The sequence below is a fragment of the Biomphalaria glabrata genome, chromosome 17, assembly GCF_947242115.1.
Source record: "Biomphalaria glabrata chromosome 17, xgBioGlab47.1, whole genome shotgun sequence".
NCBI lineage: Eukaryota > Metazoa > Mollusca > Gastropoda > Planorbidae > Biomphalaria > Biomphalaria glabrata.
The window spans coordinates 22,870,180-22,888,129 of record NC_074727.1 but is presented as its reverse complement, the minus strand read 5'-3'; the positions used below and the strand labels follow the sequence as shown (position 1 = coordinate 22,888,129).

General features: G+C 37.1%; 1 protein-coding gene across 3 annotated transcripts in view; it reads right to left on the bottom strand.

The window, feature by feature from the left end:
- The window catches only part of LOC106056309 (uncharacterized), a 62,508-nt gene that overhangs the window by 29,814 nt on the left and 14,744 nt on the right, over window positions 1–17,950 (bottom strand). For all 3 annotated transcript variants that reach the window (XM_056015380.1, XM_056015382.1, XM_056015381.1), the window contains exons 8-16: window positions 16,798–16,920; window positions 15,836–15,929; window positions 14,590–14,675; window positions 14,323–14,457; window positions 12,954–13,017; window positions 12,649–12,755; window positions 12,349–12,454; window positions 5,931–5,974; window positions 4,792–4,867 (exon numbers count right to left, since the gene is read on the bottom strand). In XM_056015380.1, the coding sequence (XP_055871355.1) occupies window positions 4,792–4,867; window positions 5,931–5,974; window positions 12,349–12,454; window positions 12,649–12,755; window positions 12,954–13,017; window positions 14,323–14,457; window positions 14,590–14,675; window positions 15,836–15,929; window positions 16,798–16,920 (835 nt within the window). The remainder of the gene's footprint in view (window positions 1–4,791; window positions 4,868–5,930; window positions 5,975–12,348; window positions 12,455–12,648; window positions 12,756–12,953; window positions 13,018–14,322; window positions 14,458–14,589; window positions 14,676–15,835; window positions 15,930–16,797; window positions 16,921–17,950) is intronic.

Below are 17,950 nucleotides of genomic sequence, written 5' to 3'. Positions count from 1 at the left end.
ATGAAAAGTGTACAGGACAGGGCAGAGCCCTGAGGCAGGCCATTAAGTTGTTGTTTTGGCTTGCTAAGGGAGTGCTGGTATTTTGTACGTGTGCTCCTCCCTGACAGAAAGGATTGTATCCAATTGTATATCTTGCCCCGCACACCCATAGCTCTTAGCTTAAGATAGAGGCCTTGCTTCCACACACGATCGTAGGCCTGTTTTAGGTCTATGAACACCGCGTATGTGCTCTCGGACCTCTGGAACCCGTCGGCCACCTCCTGTGCGAATGTCGTGACCTGGTCGATCGGGCTCAAGCCTGCCCTAAAGCCGGCCTGTTCTGGCGCCAGGATACCGGCACTCTCAAAGCACCAAACTAGCCGCTCGTTAACCATTCGCTCAGCAACTTTCCCAAGGGTTGAGGTTAGTGAAATGGGTCTGTAGGACTCCACGTTAGTCGCGTCTTTTCCCTTCTTAAGGACTGGCACAATGACAGCACTCTTCCAGGCCCCGGGCAGTCTGGACTCTGCCCAGGTTCGATTCATAAACTCCAGGAGTTTATCTCTCGCAATGCCCCCAAGGTGTTTTACCATCTCGGGGGTAACCTTGTCTGGCCCCGGAGCTTTTCGATTTTTGCACTTAGCTATCGCTCTGTCCAGCTCAGCACGACAGAAGGGCGCGTTGCACGTTGCTTGGCTTTCCGGCTCATCTGGCTCCCTCTCGAGCCTCTTACGTTCTTTGTTGAGGGCTTTGGACGTGGCAGACTTCTTTTCGGGCTTGCTGATTTTAGCAAAATGTCGATTCAACAAGCCGGCCATTTTGGTTACCGTCGAGACCGGCCCTCCGGGTGACAATAGAGGGGCAGCCGTTCGCGCTGTGTCTTTGGCCTCTAGGTTTCGCAGAAGACGCCAGGCTTTCGAGGTATCCCGAAGATCCATCCCGGCGCAGGCAGCGTTCCAATGGTCCGACCGGACGCGTCGGGCCAGTTCACTCGTGGCTCTACAGAGCCGATTGTACTCCCGCCGGATTTCAGGGGTACCCTTCCGTTCAGCAAGTCTCCGGGCTCGCTTACGTCTCAGGACCAGCTTATTCAATTCCTGAGACCACACGCATTTCTGCCTTACGCCAGGATAAGTCCGCGGGACAAACCTCTTGGCCGCACCCAACATAGCTGCTGTTATTTCGCCGTATATGATGTCAACGTCCCTATCCTCCACTGCAATATTCATAAGGGCAGTGTTGACTGCTGCCTCGTAGGCTGGCCAGTTCGCCTTGGTGTAACTCCATCTACGCGGGGCTTTTGGGGTTACACCACTGGCCTCTGAGAGGGCAATTGTGACTAGTATGGGTCTATGGTCACTTCCAATGTCATCTAGGACTTGAAACTGAGTATGTGATTCTAGATTAGCTGTGATTAAAGTAAGGTCTGGTCTAGATTGGCTGCCATTTCCGGTATGGTATAGAGTTGGGGGAGTATGTTTATTTTGCAGACAGAACAAATTAGAGTTATTTAGAAGTTCATGAATTTTATGTCCCGATGAGTCAGTTGAATCATAGCCCCACTGCTGAGACTTAGCATTAAAGTCTCCTGCGATGACGTTGTGAGTATTGATATTAGTACAGTCATATTCGAGACTAATTTCATGCTTGGGGGGGTTATACAGATTAGTTACCGTGAGTTTGCGCCCTAATTTATGTATCTCGAGGGTGATGGCGTCGGTACGCCCATGCACTCGTGGACCAGGGACTTGTGTAGCAACCAGATTGTTGCGTACATAAGTGATAAGCCCCCGGCAGTCTGTGCATTTGCACTTAAATGCAGTATAACCGGTAATACTGGCATTGCGTTTGCCAGTTAGTGTCTCTTGTAGTAAAGCCACGTCTATTGCCCTCTCGTGGAGGAGTTTTGAGAGCTCTAACACCTTTGGGATGACCCCGCAGATGTTAATTTGTAAGATCAGGAGGGACCTTGTGTTTATGGGCTTAGTCCCTGGAGTGGGTTGGATCCCACTAGTGTCAGTTTGGGTTGTTTGGGGGCCGGAGGCTCCCGTCACTATTTCGCTTCCAGTCATATTTGCCTGCGGTGTATCTAGTTCCGCAGGAGGTTGTGGCAGACTTCCATCAACCTTATTCGAATCGGACCTCCGAAGGAGGTACGAATGCAGTGTTCGTTGAGAAGAGGACTTAGGTGGAGGAATTTTAGCTAACTTTTCACGACCTGACAAATTCCCCCTCATCGAGGTCGCGGGGCGACTAGTAGCTGACTTTTCGTGTCCAGGCCTGACGCCCACTACCCGGCGCACGGAGCCTGTTCGGGTCTGCTCGTGCCCGCTTTTTACTGTGTCTGTGTCAATCATGGTTGTATGGTTAAGGCCGTTGGCGGCCTTAGTTACTGCTCTAATGCAGCAGCGTGCATGGCCTATACTTATGTCGCCACTAAGGGCAAGGCAGAAACCTGCCCAAGCAATCACCGCCACAGATTGGCATATAAGTTTCCTGCAAGGCAGGAGTGGGGTGGCGCGCGTTTCTCGATATTCCCAGTGTCAGAGTCGCCATTGGTCGCGGCGGATTCCTCCACTAGCGCGCCAAGGAACGGGCTAGATAGAGCCTAGCTCGTGGACGCCAACCGGTCCGCCCGACGCAGCCCGCTAAGGCCGCGCCAGTCAGTCCAGTCTTTGCCCAAAGAGAGACCCGCGAATCAGCCGAGTCCCAGGAGAACCCGACCAACCCTCGAGTTGGTGTCCAGCACTATCCGCTTTTCGGAGAACCCGTGGTCTCTTACTAACCGTTGTCCCGGGGCCCCACAGGGGGGGGGGGGGCTGGACATAACCCCTTTGAGTTTCTTTTACACTTGCCGGCTGCTCATTCATCAGCGGCAAGCAACCAGTACCCTTGGCCACTCCAGGAGAGCGGAGTGTTCACGCGGCGACCACGATGAGGTGGTACTGGAACGCCGCGATTGCCAGTGACAGATCTTTATAAAGACAGCTTGCCGCCCAATGCGCCGAACGGCGCGGGAGGACCAAAGTCTAAGTAAGTAAAGTTGAAAGTTACTGATATTTAATTTTGGTTTCTAATGTTTGAAGTTGTCTTATAAAACAAACAGATGTGTTGGAGGGTGCAAGGAATCAAGAATTTAATAATTTTTGTCAGTATAATTAAATCTTTTCTTTTGCAAACACACTCAGCCTTGCATGTCCCTTCATTTGATTCTTTGAATTTAGGCCTTCATAAGTAATGGAACCTAGATAGTTGCTAGTGACTATAACAGTAGCTTTTGATCTGCCACAGAAGATACATTCTGCAAGTCAGGGAACATCAGTTTGATTCCCTTTATCATGCTAAAAGAAAGATTGAGCTCAACCAATAGTTCTACTATTAAAACCTCTGCCCTTCTCACTTTCATCTCAAAAGAACTCTCTCCTGAATTTGGTGGTTTACAAAAATTGAATCTAGATCTAGATTGGCTTTTCAAGCGCATAATAGGGCTATTTAGAGGTATTTTAACATTCCATGGAATTGTAGTCTCTACTGTGAATGCAAAAAACTAGATTTAGACATATACAAAGTTAGAACAGCCTATTTCGCCCCCTTTTATTTATTTTAGATTCCATAAAGGATCTTTATAAGATGGCAGAATTTGCTTTTAGATCTATCTAGATCTAGTTACAGATATCTAGAGCCTTGAGCTACTACTAGACCTAGATCTAGTCTAAATCTTTCTATATATAATTAGATGTACTTTATCTAGATTAGTTCTGTATTTAAGTCTAGTACACACTTGGTTACATCTAGATATAGAATCTAGACTAGAATTAGAATTAAAGTAAAAGTAAAGTTCCCTTTCAGACCATGTGGTCTATAGGGAAGAGGATGTAAAGGTCATCTGTTTCTGAGGCCTAAGGTTAATTAGTGTGTCATTTGGCCAGCACAACGACTAACCGCCTTTACTTTTCCCTAACTAATGTCAGATACCCATTAGAGCTGGGTGGACTCAGAGGCGCCCAAAGATCCCAAGATTAAAATTCCCAGGCTTCACCGGGATTCGAACACCGGACCCCGGTATGGAAGCCAAGCGCTTTACCACTCAGCAACAGTGCCTCATGAATTGAAATTAGATTTCCTTAAATTCTATTATAGGTGCCTGATATTGTAAAATCTCTAGTGTTAGACTAGATCCAGTCTCGATGAATTAAAACTAATCAATCAATTAATTCCCAATCAGTTTGAAGACTTCATATAAACTGACCTCCGCTTTATTTAGATCAATAAGATCTTGTAAACATTTTAATCTTCGCATCAGCGCCCGCGGAAAAAAAAAGTTGCTATCTCGTGGTAGATTAATAAGAATAGTCCATTCCCTATGAAGCACTGATCTATATAGATTATATATGATTAGCAAGAGATACTTGTTTTTTTTTTTTACTTATTTATTTTATTTCTGCTTTAGAGGGGGGAAATGTGTATTTTCAGATGATAAACCGTACTCGCGCATTTTCGTGTCCGTACAAAATACCCAAGAAGCGTAGGCAACTATATATATATATATATATATACATACATATATATATATATCATGTTTTTCTTTGTGTTTATGCATACAACATAGACATGATGCAGTGAAAACGCAATGGCATTCAAACAGGAGAGACATGCACATGCTGAAGTTACATAGAAGCAAGATTAAGAATTTTCCAGAGACATGTGGTTTAAGAGCATTGTTTCTGGGGAAAGGGAATAGAAAGCCCTTCTTTGCATTAAAGAACATGATAAATACCTTCACATAGTATACAAAGAAACCAAGCCACTTACCCAGTATTTTGACGAGAGAGGTTGAAGGAAAAATTCCCAAACAAAGGTGTAGTTGGTGTGTTCACATTTACAAAACCTATACAAATAAAAAACAATGTTTAGTACCAGTTAATATAATTAACAGTGATAGTGACTAACAAACCTGTCATTAGTTGAAAAAAGGACAAAGCTGTCATTTTCCAAAATCTAAAACATTCGGATCATTTATTTACCGTTTAAGTAAATGATATAATCTTTAGCCAGAGAATGGCCTTTTGTTGTTTTTTTTTTACATCTGCAAAGATTTGAGTTCTTATTTGTTTCTTCTCAATATACTATTTCACACATGAATGATTTTATTTTCACCCAGTCAGGAGATAAGAAAAGTATGTCTACTTGGTATGAGAAATACAATAACTAAACAAGAAAAACATTTTAAAAAAACCTTTTTTAAAAAACAAATCTTATACAAAGTGTAATTGTATCAAATAGTTTGGATCAGTCATGTAATTAAATTTGTAATAGATCTAGACCAACAATAAATCTCTGCAATTAGAAATATTTTTACCAATTGTTTTTGTTTATCGCTATTTCAAGCTCTTAGCTTTATCAAATCACTATGATCCTATCACTTATCTGGATCGGGGGGGGGGGGGGGGTTTAGAAAGAAAGTGATATCTGGGTAAGCATTACAGTAAGCATTTTTTTTTTTAAAAAAAAGGGGGGAGGGGAAACTACCTGAATTCAAACTCAATCCTTCTCAAGGCAACATTCTAACCACTCTGCTAGCGAGGTAGTTATGAAAGTATAAGATTATATAGCTATGTATTGTGAGTTTCAAACTTACTTTAAAGTGGCGACCTATAAAAGGGGACAAATTCAGCAGTATAATTTATTTCCCTTGTTTGAGATGAGAGAATGATGGGAAGAGTAAACAGTGAGAGGCATAGATCATTTCAATATTGATTATAAATCTGAATCTTAAGTATATATTAACTAAAAATTTCAGCTTGATCCGAGACTGGATGTTGGAGAAAAAATCTGTACAAACTTTGAGCTGATATAAGCTTTGAAAAAAACTTGATAATGCTTTTTTGTTTCTTTGAGTTATTATAGTTATATAATGATGTCTTCTATCTGATAAAATAATTATTGCTTACCTTGAGGGTACATTAAGATTTGAAATTCTGATAATTGGGAGGCCCTGTTGAAAGTGAACAATAAAACATATTTAACAAGGTTACAAAGACAGTTTGTGTAAAAACACAAACTCAAAATCGGCCCATGAAGTGGTCCACCCAGGCAGGTAAAAAGGCAGGTTTCAATATTTTCAGAAAGAATATCAGAATGAAATTCTATCAGAATGAAATTCTATCAGAAGTGGTCCACCTAGGCAGGTAAGAAGGCAAGTTTCAATATTTTCAGAAAGAATATCAGAATGAAATTCTATCAAATGCAGCGGACCAAGGGATAGGTGAAAGTAAATGTGATGTTAGATGTGAACCTGGCCTAACTGATGTCTTATAATGAGTATCTAATTGATCTAATTGTTTTGGAAAGGGTCAATTTCTTATTCAAAGCCTCAAGTAAAAAAATATTTCAGTTAAAAAATTATTTTTTTTTAAATTCCTTTAGTTTAATGTTCCATGGCTAAGGAATAGCTCTGCAGTAATATGAAAAGCTACTTATTAATTGTTTGTTTTAAATTATGTTCAACTTAGATGCATACTAAATAGATTTTTTCTCTTTAAAAAAAAAGGAAACAAATTCAGCAGTATAATTTATTTCCCTTGTTTGAGATGAGAGAATGATGGGAAGAGTAAGCAGTGAGAGGCATAGTACTTAGTATGACAGAACTTACTTAACTTAGCAATAGAAATGTAAAAAATATTTTTTTGAAAAAAAATCTAAAACCGTTTGCATAAATGTGTTAAATAAATGGTAAATAATTAGCTCTCTTACTAAAAAGCCTCCTATGTTTGTTACTATAAATAGTGAATAGTTGTAAAAATGATGTATTTTTATGAAAAAAACTGCTTGCATAATTGATTTTAAAAATTAGATTTTCGCTTTCAGAAATGAAAAAAGTAGCCGTTGCATCAGAACTTTGAATGGTCTAAAATATTATGATGTCGGATTTTCACTATCTTTTCTAGTTTACCAGATCTAAATGGGACGGACGGATGGACAGACGAACAGACTATACAAAACTAATAGCGTCTTTCCCCCTTTCAGGGGCCGCTAATAAAAAGTATCAAATAATTTAATTGCATATAAACAAATATTCCAGCTAATAACATTATATATTTGATCAAGCTTTACAGACTACTTTTCCTATGTTTGATCCTATGCAAATGTTTGTAAATGAAGTCAAACATAGTTTCATCAGATCTACATGGGAAAAGTGGAAAAAAGTAAAAAGAAATGAAGCTTTGAGGGCAGACTGCCAAAAGTAAGAAATTGAAAAAGAGAATGATGGGAAGAGTAAACAGTGAGAGGCATAGATCATTTCAATATTGACTATAAATCTGAATCTTAAGTATATATTAACTAATGACTCTTTGAAACATGATGGACAAGAGATTAGGATTTTTTAGGACATGCCTGAGTCCACTCAACTCCAAAAGGTACCTGACATATTGGGGAAGTAAAGTAGATTGTTCAACATGGTGGAGACATGAGACCCTAAACCATAGATTCAAATGAGCTTTACATAACTTGTCGATAGCATATGGTCTGAGATAATTATCTTTTTTACCCCAATGCCTTATAATTGTAAGATAGATTAATTGTATAGTTCACTTACCAAGTATAAAAGAGTATAAGTTATTTTGTTCATTTTATATTTGTTTAAAAAATAGCAAATATAATTGAGCTTTTATTTTCCTTCAAAATATTACTTAATGACCCTGAAAGTGCAGGTTAGTCAATTATTGATAAATTTTCAAACTCTCTTTTGTAATGTGAAACAGATACAGCAGAGTGGGAATTTCCAAAAACTAAAAATATCAATCTAGAAAATGCTAAAATTTACGTCTCGACCTTTTCCCTTTGCTACTTCTTGTGTGATTAAAGAGGCCAATCCTTGATACACAGCTGCGGTCGCAGGTTGGGCATTAGTAATCACCAGGCTCCGTTGCATTTTCACCCTTCTTTCTGCTGCTGTTGTGTATGGCACCTGCAATCCGGGATCATTCCTTTAAGCTTGCTCTTCATGTGGTTCTATCCAGTGCCACTTTTTCCCAGCAGCTAGTTTCGATTTTGAAGAGCTTCATCTCCCATTTTCATACATCCGTATACAGTAGAAGTGGGCAACTGTCGCAGTTATCTATGTAGTTGTACAGTGGAATTATTTCACTATCTAATAGCGCTGCTTTCATCAACAGCCAATGACGTCATTCGCGTTATTTTACTTATCTTCTGTACTAGCTGCTCTCTCCTTGTTGCTTGTCATATTTTGTTTATGACGTAGTAGACTTTCGTCGTAGATCGTTTGGTTCTTTCTCTCCATCTTGGGCTGTAGAGCCAAGCTGTATATCTTTGGAGCTACTGAATTATACGTGTGTCTTCATTACTGGATAGCCTTATCGTTGACCCTGTTATATATTCTGGGATTATTTGACCCCTGTTTAGGGTGAGTTTTATTTCATGTTGTATAGTTAATTTTATTTGGATTCGATTGTATTGGTATTTTGTATATAGATAGAAGATTAGAAGAATCTGTTCTTTTTCTTTTTATAGGGTCTCAGTGTCAAGCTATCAGTCTCAGATTTCAGTGGTGAAATTGCAAGTCTCAGTTTTAGGTTACAGGACTGAGGTTTTCATCTCAGGTGTTGGGACTGAGGTTCGAGTCTGAGATTCCAGATTCCAGATTGCGGATTTCTAAATACAGACTTGTATGTTGTGATTTGAACTTTGACTCTTCATCGTGGTGAACATTTATCTTGGTTAGAAGATAGATCTACTTGTATGTCACTGGTGTATGAGCATTGATGAGGTCAATATTGTTTTTTTTATAAATACTATTTTAGTATTGGAGTTAAACCATATTATACTATATCGTATATATACTTGTATTCATATCATTATCATTATTCATATATCCTATCATTGTATAAATATCATTGTATTAAATTCATAATTTTATTTAAATCATCATACACATTGTTTATTAGTTTATGCACAACTGGGTGTGTATGGCGTGACTGCAGGCTGAACTTTGGGACCAAGAATAACATGATATAAAATACATATAATTACACATATGGTAATTCAAATAAATTATTTTTAATAATTACATATATTAATACATTTGTAATATGTAATTATTTCATTCATCTTAAGCCCTGACAGTTATTGGGGGCTCGTCCGTTCTTCTGTTAGCTCGCCATACAGAATGTCTTGTGGAATTCGACATACTGGCATTCTACGTATATGGCTAAGCCATCCAAGGCATCTGCTGTTGATAACATAGATGTTCTGCCACACTGCTCTTCATAGCACTTCCTCATTGGTTATTTTATCTCGCCACCTATTTTAAAGATCCGCCTAAAGCATGGGAGGTGGAAAACATTCAGCTTTTTTTCCCTGCCATGAGTAGGTTGACCATGATTCATTTCCATATAGCAAAGTGCTCATCACACAGATCTGGTAGACTAAGGCTTTAGTATCATAAGTCAACAAGATTTTGCATACTCTTTTCTGCAACTGTGTCATGGTGCCCATTGCTTTGGTTATCCTGTTGTTAGTGTCTTTATCCAGTAGCACATCGTTGGATATGATGGAGCCAAGATAGCAAAAATGGTCAACAATTTCTAGTGGTTGGCCATTATTGGTTACGTGAGGGGCAGTATTTGTGTATCTTAGTCTCGCATTGACTAAAATTTAAGCGAAACTTCTGGCAAGCAGCAGATAGTTTGTCAACCAAGAACTGAAGCTGAGTATCAGAATCAGCCACAATAGCTGCATCATCAGCATACAGGAGTCCCCTGATAAATATTTTCCTAACAACCTTGATACATTAAAGAGTTTTCCAGAGGATCTTGTATGGAGAAATATACCTTCGTTGATGTCGTTGTAAGCATAATGCAGTAGGCAAGAGAAGAATATATATATGCCAAATAGAGTAGGTGCGAGCTTTACACCACCTTTAACCTCAAATTGTACTGATTGGGCTCCACTGAATTAGACGGTACATTTTGTTTACTCATGAAAGCACTCAATGAACTTCATTAGTTTGGGAGGACAACCTATTTTACTTAGGAGTTTGAAAAGGCCACTTCTGCTGACCATGTCAAAGGCTTTAGTCAGATCAACAAAAAGGATTTAAAGGGGTTTGTCTCTCTCTCTGAATTTCTCCTGCAATAGTGGTAGAGAGGATATCATGTGTATGAATCTCAATCCACATTGAGACTCTGGGTGGACTCTAAACGCTATTACTTGCAGCCTGGATAGCGCCACTCTAGCAAAGATTTTGCCAACTATGCTGAGGAGAGAGATACCCCTATAATTGTTGCAGTCACTCCGATCTTTTTTTTTTATATATTGTTACTATATTTGTGTCATGCATGTCCTGTGGGACATGACCTACTTCCCTACTGTATTCTGTGTGGCATTAACATAGAGGTAGTGTTCTGTATTCTGTGTAGCATAAACATTGAGGTAGTGTTTTTCCATCATTCTAGCTGCTTGGTTTGATCCACTTTTATGCCATCAAACAGAGCTTTACTATTTCCTAAGTAGATACTTTCTTGAATTCTGTTACAGATATCCCTCCATAAGTTGTTAGCACTTTGTCTAGCCATTTGTTTTGCCTCTATATTAGCAGTTTTGAAGGCTTGTAAAGATTTTGGACTAGGCTTTGCCTTGTGAGTGAGGTGTGCAGATCGCTTTTTCTCGATGCAAGATTCCATCTGTGTTAGATTAGCCTCAAACCATTCTACATTTTTGTATTTTTTAGGACCAAAGGCAGTAACTGCTGAGCTGTAGATTACATCTCTTAATTTCTCCCATCTGATCCTTTGAGTGATGCAGAGGTCAAGCTGGTGCCAACTTTTTGAGCATGGGTGCCGCCAAGAGACTGTGGCATTCCTTGCCAAAGAAGTATGTATTTGTTATAGACAGTTCATAAGAGCTACAGAACTCGAGTAGCTTTTGGCCATTGCCATTGATTTTGTCAACACCAGGAGGTCCCAAACATTTTGGCCATGCATCCTTTTCAGAACCAACTCTGGCATTAAAATCTCCATTGATATAGAGGTACTCAGACTTTGGGATGTTTTTAATTATGTCCACCAGAGCTTGGAAGAATCTGTCTTTGTCCTTTCCTGTGCAGTGAGGGTTGGTGAGTAAGCACAAATAATATTGACTTTGCCTTGCAGGGATGCAGATTTCATGTGTGCTACTCTTTCATTGCCTATGGGTAACATCGCAATGCAGGGGATGAGACTTTCTTAAGGCAAAGCCGACGCAATGTATTCTGAGGCTTTGTTCTGGTTTTCCTTGCCAGTAGAATGTATAATTGCTTTCTGTAAGAGATCCAGTGTCTGCCAGTCAAGTTTCTTGCAAACAGGCCACATCAACGTTTAGTCTGCTGAGTTCTCTGTCGATGATATATAGCCATCAGTGACGAGTTTAGGATCAGTATTGAAGCCAGGATACTTTGTCCGTATGTTCCACCTTGCAAATTCGCATTAATGTTGAGGGCTTTCTTTTGATTTTATTGGCAAGTGCAGGTGAGCAGCTTGCTTTTTTATTTTGTCGTAGCACCAAGCACTCAGTGGTGCGGAAACCTGTGGTGGGATAGCTCTTTATTGTCTGAGGGCTGCTCGGCTTAAAGAGAAGGCAGTAGCTATCCAGTGAAGCTGAAAAGCCCCTCCTACCGTCGAATGTGGTCCCTAGCATTCCAGCTTACATCAATCAACTAGGAACTATCACGGGTAACTACCAATCTCCATGTTTTTTCAGAAAATTACTTTCAGAGAAAAAGTGACCTCTCCATTGCTAGGGCAATGGTAGTTGCAAATGCTCATCTGTTTTATTTCATTCTGCTGTATGTGGCTGATTACTTAATAATAATAAATTAATATTGTGTGACTACAACCAGTGGAAACTGAACAGTTTGTTTCATTTTACTAATAAAGTTGTTATGCAAAAAATATATATATATATATATATATATATATATATATATATATAGATGTATAGATAGATATAGATGTAGCTAATTAAAATAATGGATATTTGGAAGCAATTTAAAACCAAGCAATTTTGATTCATTACCTCCCTTTTTTTTGTCAAGCATATCTATTTTAAGTTTTGATCAAATGAGCACATCCAATAGACTGCTAAAAGAGATTTTAAAAAAGCAAGTTTGATTTTAAAGGCTTCACTTTACTTGGTGATTTCATTTTTTGGTAAATTAATTATTTAAATTATTCTTATTTTTTTTTTTTTTAAAAACACAAAGAGTTGGGGCTGATTTACTTGTGTTCTAAACTGACACAAATTTTTCCAATTCCCACAGTCCCAAGACTTCACAAATAGCACTTTCCTAAAAACACAGTACAAAAAGTGTACCTGAATTCTGCTGTGACTACACTTGAACGGAGACTGAAGATTTCAGTATTAGAAAGAAGGTTACCATTGCAATCTTTAGTCAATTCAAAGTAACTTGAGTCTGGACCTGTTCAAATGTTGAGAATATCAATGGAGCCTTGTAATGATTTGTTAAAAAGGGGGGGGGGGTGTTAAAAAAAAGTGATTTTGTGGCATATTAATCAAGTCTATTATAATCAAGGGCACATAATTTAAATACTTTTTCTTTTGAACATTTTAGGAATATATATTTCATAAAACTACAACAAAAATGGCACAAACCATTAGATAATATTAAATATTTTGAAACAGGTTCTGGTTGTGAAGCAGAGTTAAGGATCTTTATTCCTATAGCTTCATCTGACTCAATCTGAAATGCTCCTTGATTGCTGAAAAAAAAAGTTAAAAAATTGCCTTAGTAAACATTTGCTGTCTATTTTTTATTACCAAACTAGATATATACAAAAAGGAAATATAAGTAACAAACTTGATACTATGGAAAAGTGCTTATGCAATATAGATAATAAATTCACTGTAATTATTAGTGGCACTAGTCCAGAGTCTAGACAATTTTAGTCAACACTTACTTCATTAGTTCTGTGGTAATCCAAAGCAATGAGTATTCACTTAGATGAATGGAGGCCAACCAGTCTAGAAGTATTTCAAAATAAAATCACAAGTCAAAGAATTCTTCCATATCACAATACTTATTTCATTCAATAAATGTTATTTATTTCTATACAAGAAAATATAGCTCAAAACTTTTTAACTCATCAAATTATGTATTCATTCATGGAACTATACTCATATTTATGCAAACATAACAGACATTTATGCTAGTTAAGTCCATATAAAAAAGCTCTTTGATAGTTTAAAAACTAAGTTCCAATCAGAACTATTTAAACAAAGCGGTTTGCACGCTGGACTGTCATTTGGATTTATCAATGGTCCCGGGTTCAAACCCTGACCGCTCCCATCCCCATCGTCCTGCGGGAGGTTTGGACTAGGAAGTAAACTATCTTCAACTCTAAAGGAACATTTGAAACATGTAAAACATTTAAACATTTCTCAATATTTTACAACTGCATCCTTCAAGAATGTTTGAGTGACTCCTTTCTTTCCTTTATTCTGACTTTATTGATTCTTTGATTATTATTATTGATAATGGATTGATTCAATGACTTAAATAGCCTCTGACAATAAGTTCAACTTCTCCCCTACATGTGTGGCTCAGATATTGGACAATGCAAAGAGTTACTACTGACAGGAGAAGGGGCAAAGGCAAGCAACTGGCACCTAAGTCAGTATGCCAGGCAGAGGAGACTAGTTAGCCTTGGCTAGCTAACCACCTAGGAGAAGGAAAACTCTAAATCCAAAAATCCAAACTTATGTTGTCTTGAAACTATACCCAAACATGGGATAGGCTTCGGGAGTCCTCCATGAGAAAAAAACAGGAGCTACAGTGCTACACTCTGGTAAAACCTGCAATGCTCCTGCAATGTGTAGGCAATATCATTCCAACCATAGTTAATACTCGGGCTTCAATCTCATGTTTATGAGATGATCAATAGTCACTTTAAACAGACTGAAGAAGGCAAGTGAAAAAAAAAAAAAAAGTCCAATACCGGCTATCAGTCTGACTGGCATTTACCAGCAAGATATTTTTTAAGATGTAATTTAGCCAGCAATCTTGCATTCATGCTCTTTACTTCTTTCCTTGAGTATATTGAATTTTTATTATATGCTTATAAAAGGTGATCTACTCCAATCAGATGTTCATCTGAAAGTTACTTTGTAGAAAATACTAAGGACATTATTACATTAATAATCACAGAGAACATTAACTGCTAGAGAACAATTGTAGCATTCTACAATAGCTATTAAATGTTTTGTGACAAAAAAAAGTGTATGGTTTAAATATGTGTGACGATAACAGTTTATAAATAAATATTTCACCATTATCAACTGCTTGAACTGAAAGATTGCAAGGCAAGCCTAGTGCTGTAAGGCTGGTCGGAGAATAGACAGCTACACTGACCAGATGGCTGTGACTGCGGTAATACTGAATATTGCTAACATTGACAACTGTACCTATTAAAATAAAAATAGTGAGAAATCAACATTGTAAAACAAACTTTTGCAAATACTAAAAACTGCTTTTACATAATATCATTAATTGTCAAATATTTTTCTTTAATTTCAAAACAGTGACTAATAACTTACCATTATCATAAATTATAAAATTGTTGCAGAGAGAAAATTTAAACTGAATAACTTTCTCCCTTGATGTATTAAACTGTAACATGCAACTGAGAAAAAAAAAGTATGAAAAGTTAAAATACATTCTACTTTTTTTCTACATTTTTAACCAATTAAATTCTTGTTGGTATTATTTCTTAACAAAAAAAATATGTTTGGTGGTTACAGAATAAGTTGGCATCAACTAGGATCATTGTGCTACACTTAAATTCAATATTAAGTTTAGTGAGCTCCTTTAAAACAGTATACTTTCATAGTTTTATAGTACAAAGCAAATACAACCCCTAAGAAAGCTTGAGGCTTATATGAGATTAACGTCTGAGCATTTCGCTAATTTCTGCGACTTCTCCTTTTCTGAAAGTTTTATTTCTGTTATGTCCCTTTATAGTGCCCATACTGTCATTGCAAGAGCATCAATGTTTGTAGTACGATGAAGCACAAACATCTTAGGTGAAAGCATTCAAGAAGTCTAAGTGGCTTTCTGTATAAAACCCATGTCTCAGATCCATAAAGAGGGGTTGATAGAACAACTGCTTAGTAGAAACTGACTTTTGTAGGCAGGCAGAGTGATTTATTCTGCTTGGAGACATCCAAAAGCACTACTGGCCCTTCTTATAGTCCAGCAATTACACTGGGCAGGGCATATATCCCATATTGGGGACAAGCCTATGCCAAAGGCAGTCTTTTTTGGTGAGCTGAAAGGTAGTCATCATAACAGAGTTGCCCCATGGAAACGCTTTAAACAACAACTTAAATGCCATCTTGCTTTAAATGACATAGAAGAGAGCACCTGGTGTCAGGCGGCTTTGGAATGAGACAGATGAAGATCACTTACAAAAGCCCCGGGATAAACTTTTGAGACCAAAAGAAAATCCACTGCCAAGAACAGGCATAGACAGTGAAAAGAGATGTGGCAAAATGTGTAGGTTGCAGCTGGAGCAGCATAGCCACATGAAATACTGCACTCATCCTTTATTTTTGGACTCAAAGACAAGCTTTATATTCTATTATTCTATTTGAGGATCCATAATCAGGAAGAAGAAAATAAATACAATAAATAAGTAAGGAAAAATTGTGAAAGAAATTGTACAGAAAGTTTTATTTTATCATTTCTAATTGTTTATAAAAAATATTCCCCTAAACATTAAAAATAGAAAAATTTCTAATAATATTTATTAATAATAGAGTGACATCTACAGCTCATACTTACTTTACTGATAGTGAGTAGAGTAAATTTAATTGTAAAATTTTCTCCTGTTCAGTGACATTAAGAGTTGTTGTTTGGTTAAGGCAGCCCAGCATTTCTGATATCGAAATATACAATTTAAAATATAAATTTATTTAGTGATATTGTTTTGTTTTTTATCTAGCTATTCATGTTAATTTGAGAGATTTTACCTCTACTAAGCCTTAGTTTTTTTTATCAACTAAAAAAAAATTCTTCCATGCTCAAAAGTGGTCTCAAAATATCTTTTTAGATGGAAGCTGTGATTGGAAGGAAGCCATGAGATATATAGCACACAAAGGTATGTAAATACTGTAAAAAGAAAAAAAAAGCACCCTTTTTAGACAGATGATGTATAGGTTATCTGTTTCTATGGGAAATGGTTGACAATGGTGTCATGTAGCCAGCACAATGGCCATTCACCTTATTGTCCCAACTAATGTCAGCTACCTATCAGAGTTGGGTGGACTCAGAGGCATCCTAAAAATCCTGAAATTCAACCAGTTCAGAAGCCACCAATGTACAAATAGGCCTGGTGGAAAGACACCAAGGAAGAAAGTCCTGGTTAACCATTCACCCATTCACATGTGATATTAAATATGTACTACATAGAATTTATCAGGCATGGTGACATTGTACTATCACTTATATGAAGATAAATCTTGAAATACTGATGTGGCCTCCTGCTTTAATGCTATTTTAAGGCTTGAGATACAAAATCTTCATTGTTCAGCGTTAAGTTTCTGCAGAGTCTAAAACTGAATCTTCTTGCCCTAATTAGATAAATTTATGGCATTGGTTTAGAAAGTAATGTTAGTTGCAGCATTGGGTAGTGACTAAAATTGTGTATTTCTTAATGCTAAATTTTGCCAGGGATATTAAAATTGATGAAAAAAAAAAAACTAAAAAAAATCCTCTTAAACAACAATTTTAAAAATGTCACTAACCTTGGGATATTGTAGAGTACATTAGAACAAAAGTTTGTTTGTCCCTGTACTGGTTAAGAAATTTGACACTCACTGTTGAAGACTTAACAATGATATCAAACTTCTTGTTCCCACAATAGGTCACTATTAATAGAATATGAAGATATCTATTAATCAATAATTGATCAATTTAAAACAAACCTTAAAATAAACTAAAAATTTTACTGTAACATACTAGTCATTAATATTAATGGGCTATGTCGCTGAAGTCTAAATTATATATGTGTACAGAGACAGTGGCAATTTGACCCAACATTCCCATAGTGAAGTTACGAAAGAAGATTATGCACACATGCTGTACTTCTAAGCATGAGATGATTAAGTCATAAAAAGCGACTCAAGGAGGCAATAAACCTAGTATCATATCATAGACTATAATAAAATCTGTGCTAATACATTTGAAGTCAATTTCATTATTTTTATTTGTATTCATTGAAGAGCTCTGAGAAAAATTTTTTTTCAAGATTTAAACTCTACTAGCCTAGATCTAGATCTAGACAGCATTTATATATTTTTATAGGTCTGCGATCTAAAGATTAGGTCTAAACTATGCCCCTTTGGTCTATTTATTTTAAAAAAAAAACATTTTTAAATAGGCCCAATATACTATAATTTGTAAAAAAAAAAAAAAAAAAAAAAAAAATAGAAAATAGATCTATTAGCTTTTATAACAATTATATTATTTAAATCAAATGATTTGTTTTGTAGAGTGCATCGGATTTACACAGTCTGTGTGAAATATATTATCTGCAGATCTAGTTGTAGACCAAAGTAATTTCAATATTGTTTCAATATGACATAGTAGCTGTTAATTTTCATAAAAAAATAAATTAAAATGGTTCATTTTACAAACTGACAATTTTATGTCTCGAGAGACACTGTTTTCCCCAATACATAACCAACTACAAGTAGAGAGCCTAAAAAATACACAAATTTGAAGTCCAATACATAACCAACTACAAGTAGAGAGCCTAAAAAATACACACATCTGGAGACTAATACATGACAGATGTGTTAATGTGTTGTTTTCACATGCTGTGTTTCAGACATTCTGGAATTATAACCTGTATAAGGTTAAATGCCAAAGTTGCATAATTTTGTACATAATTATTTT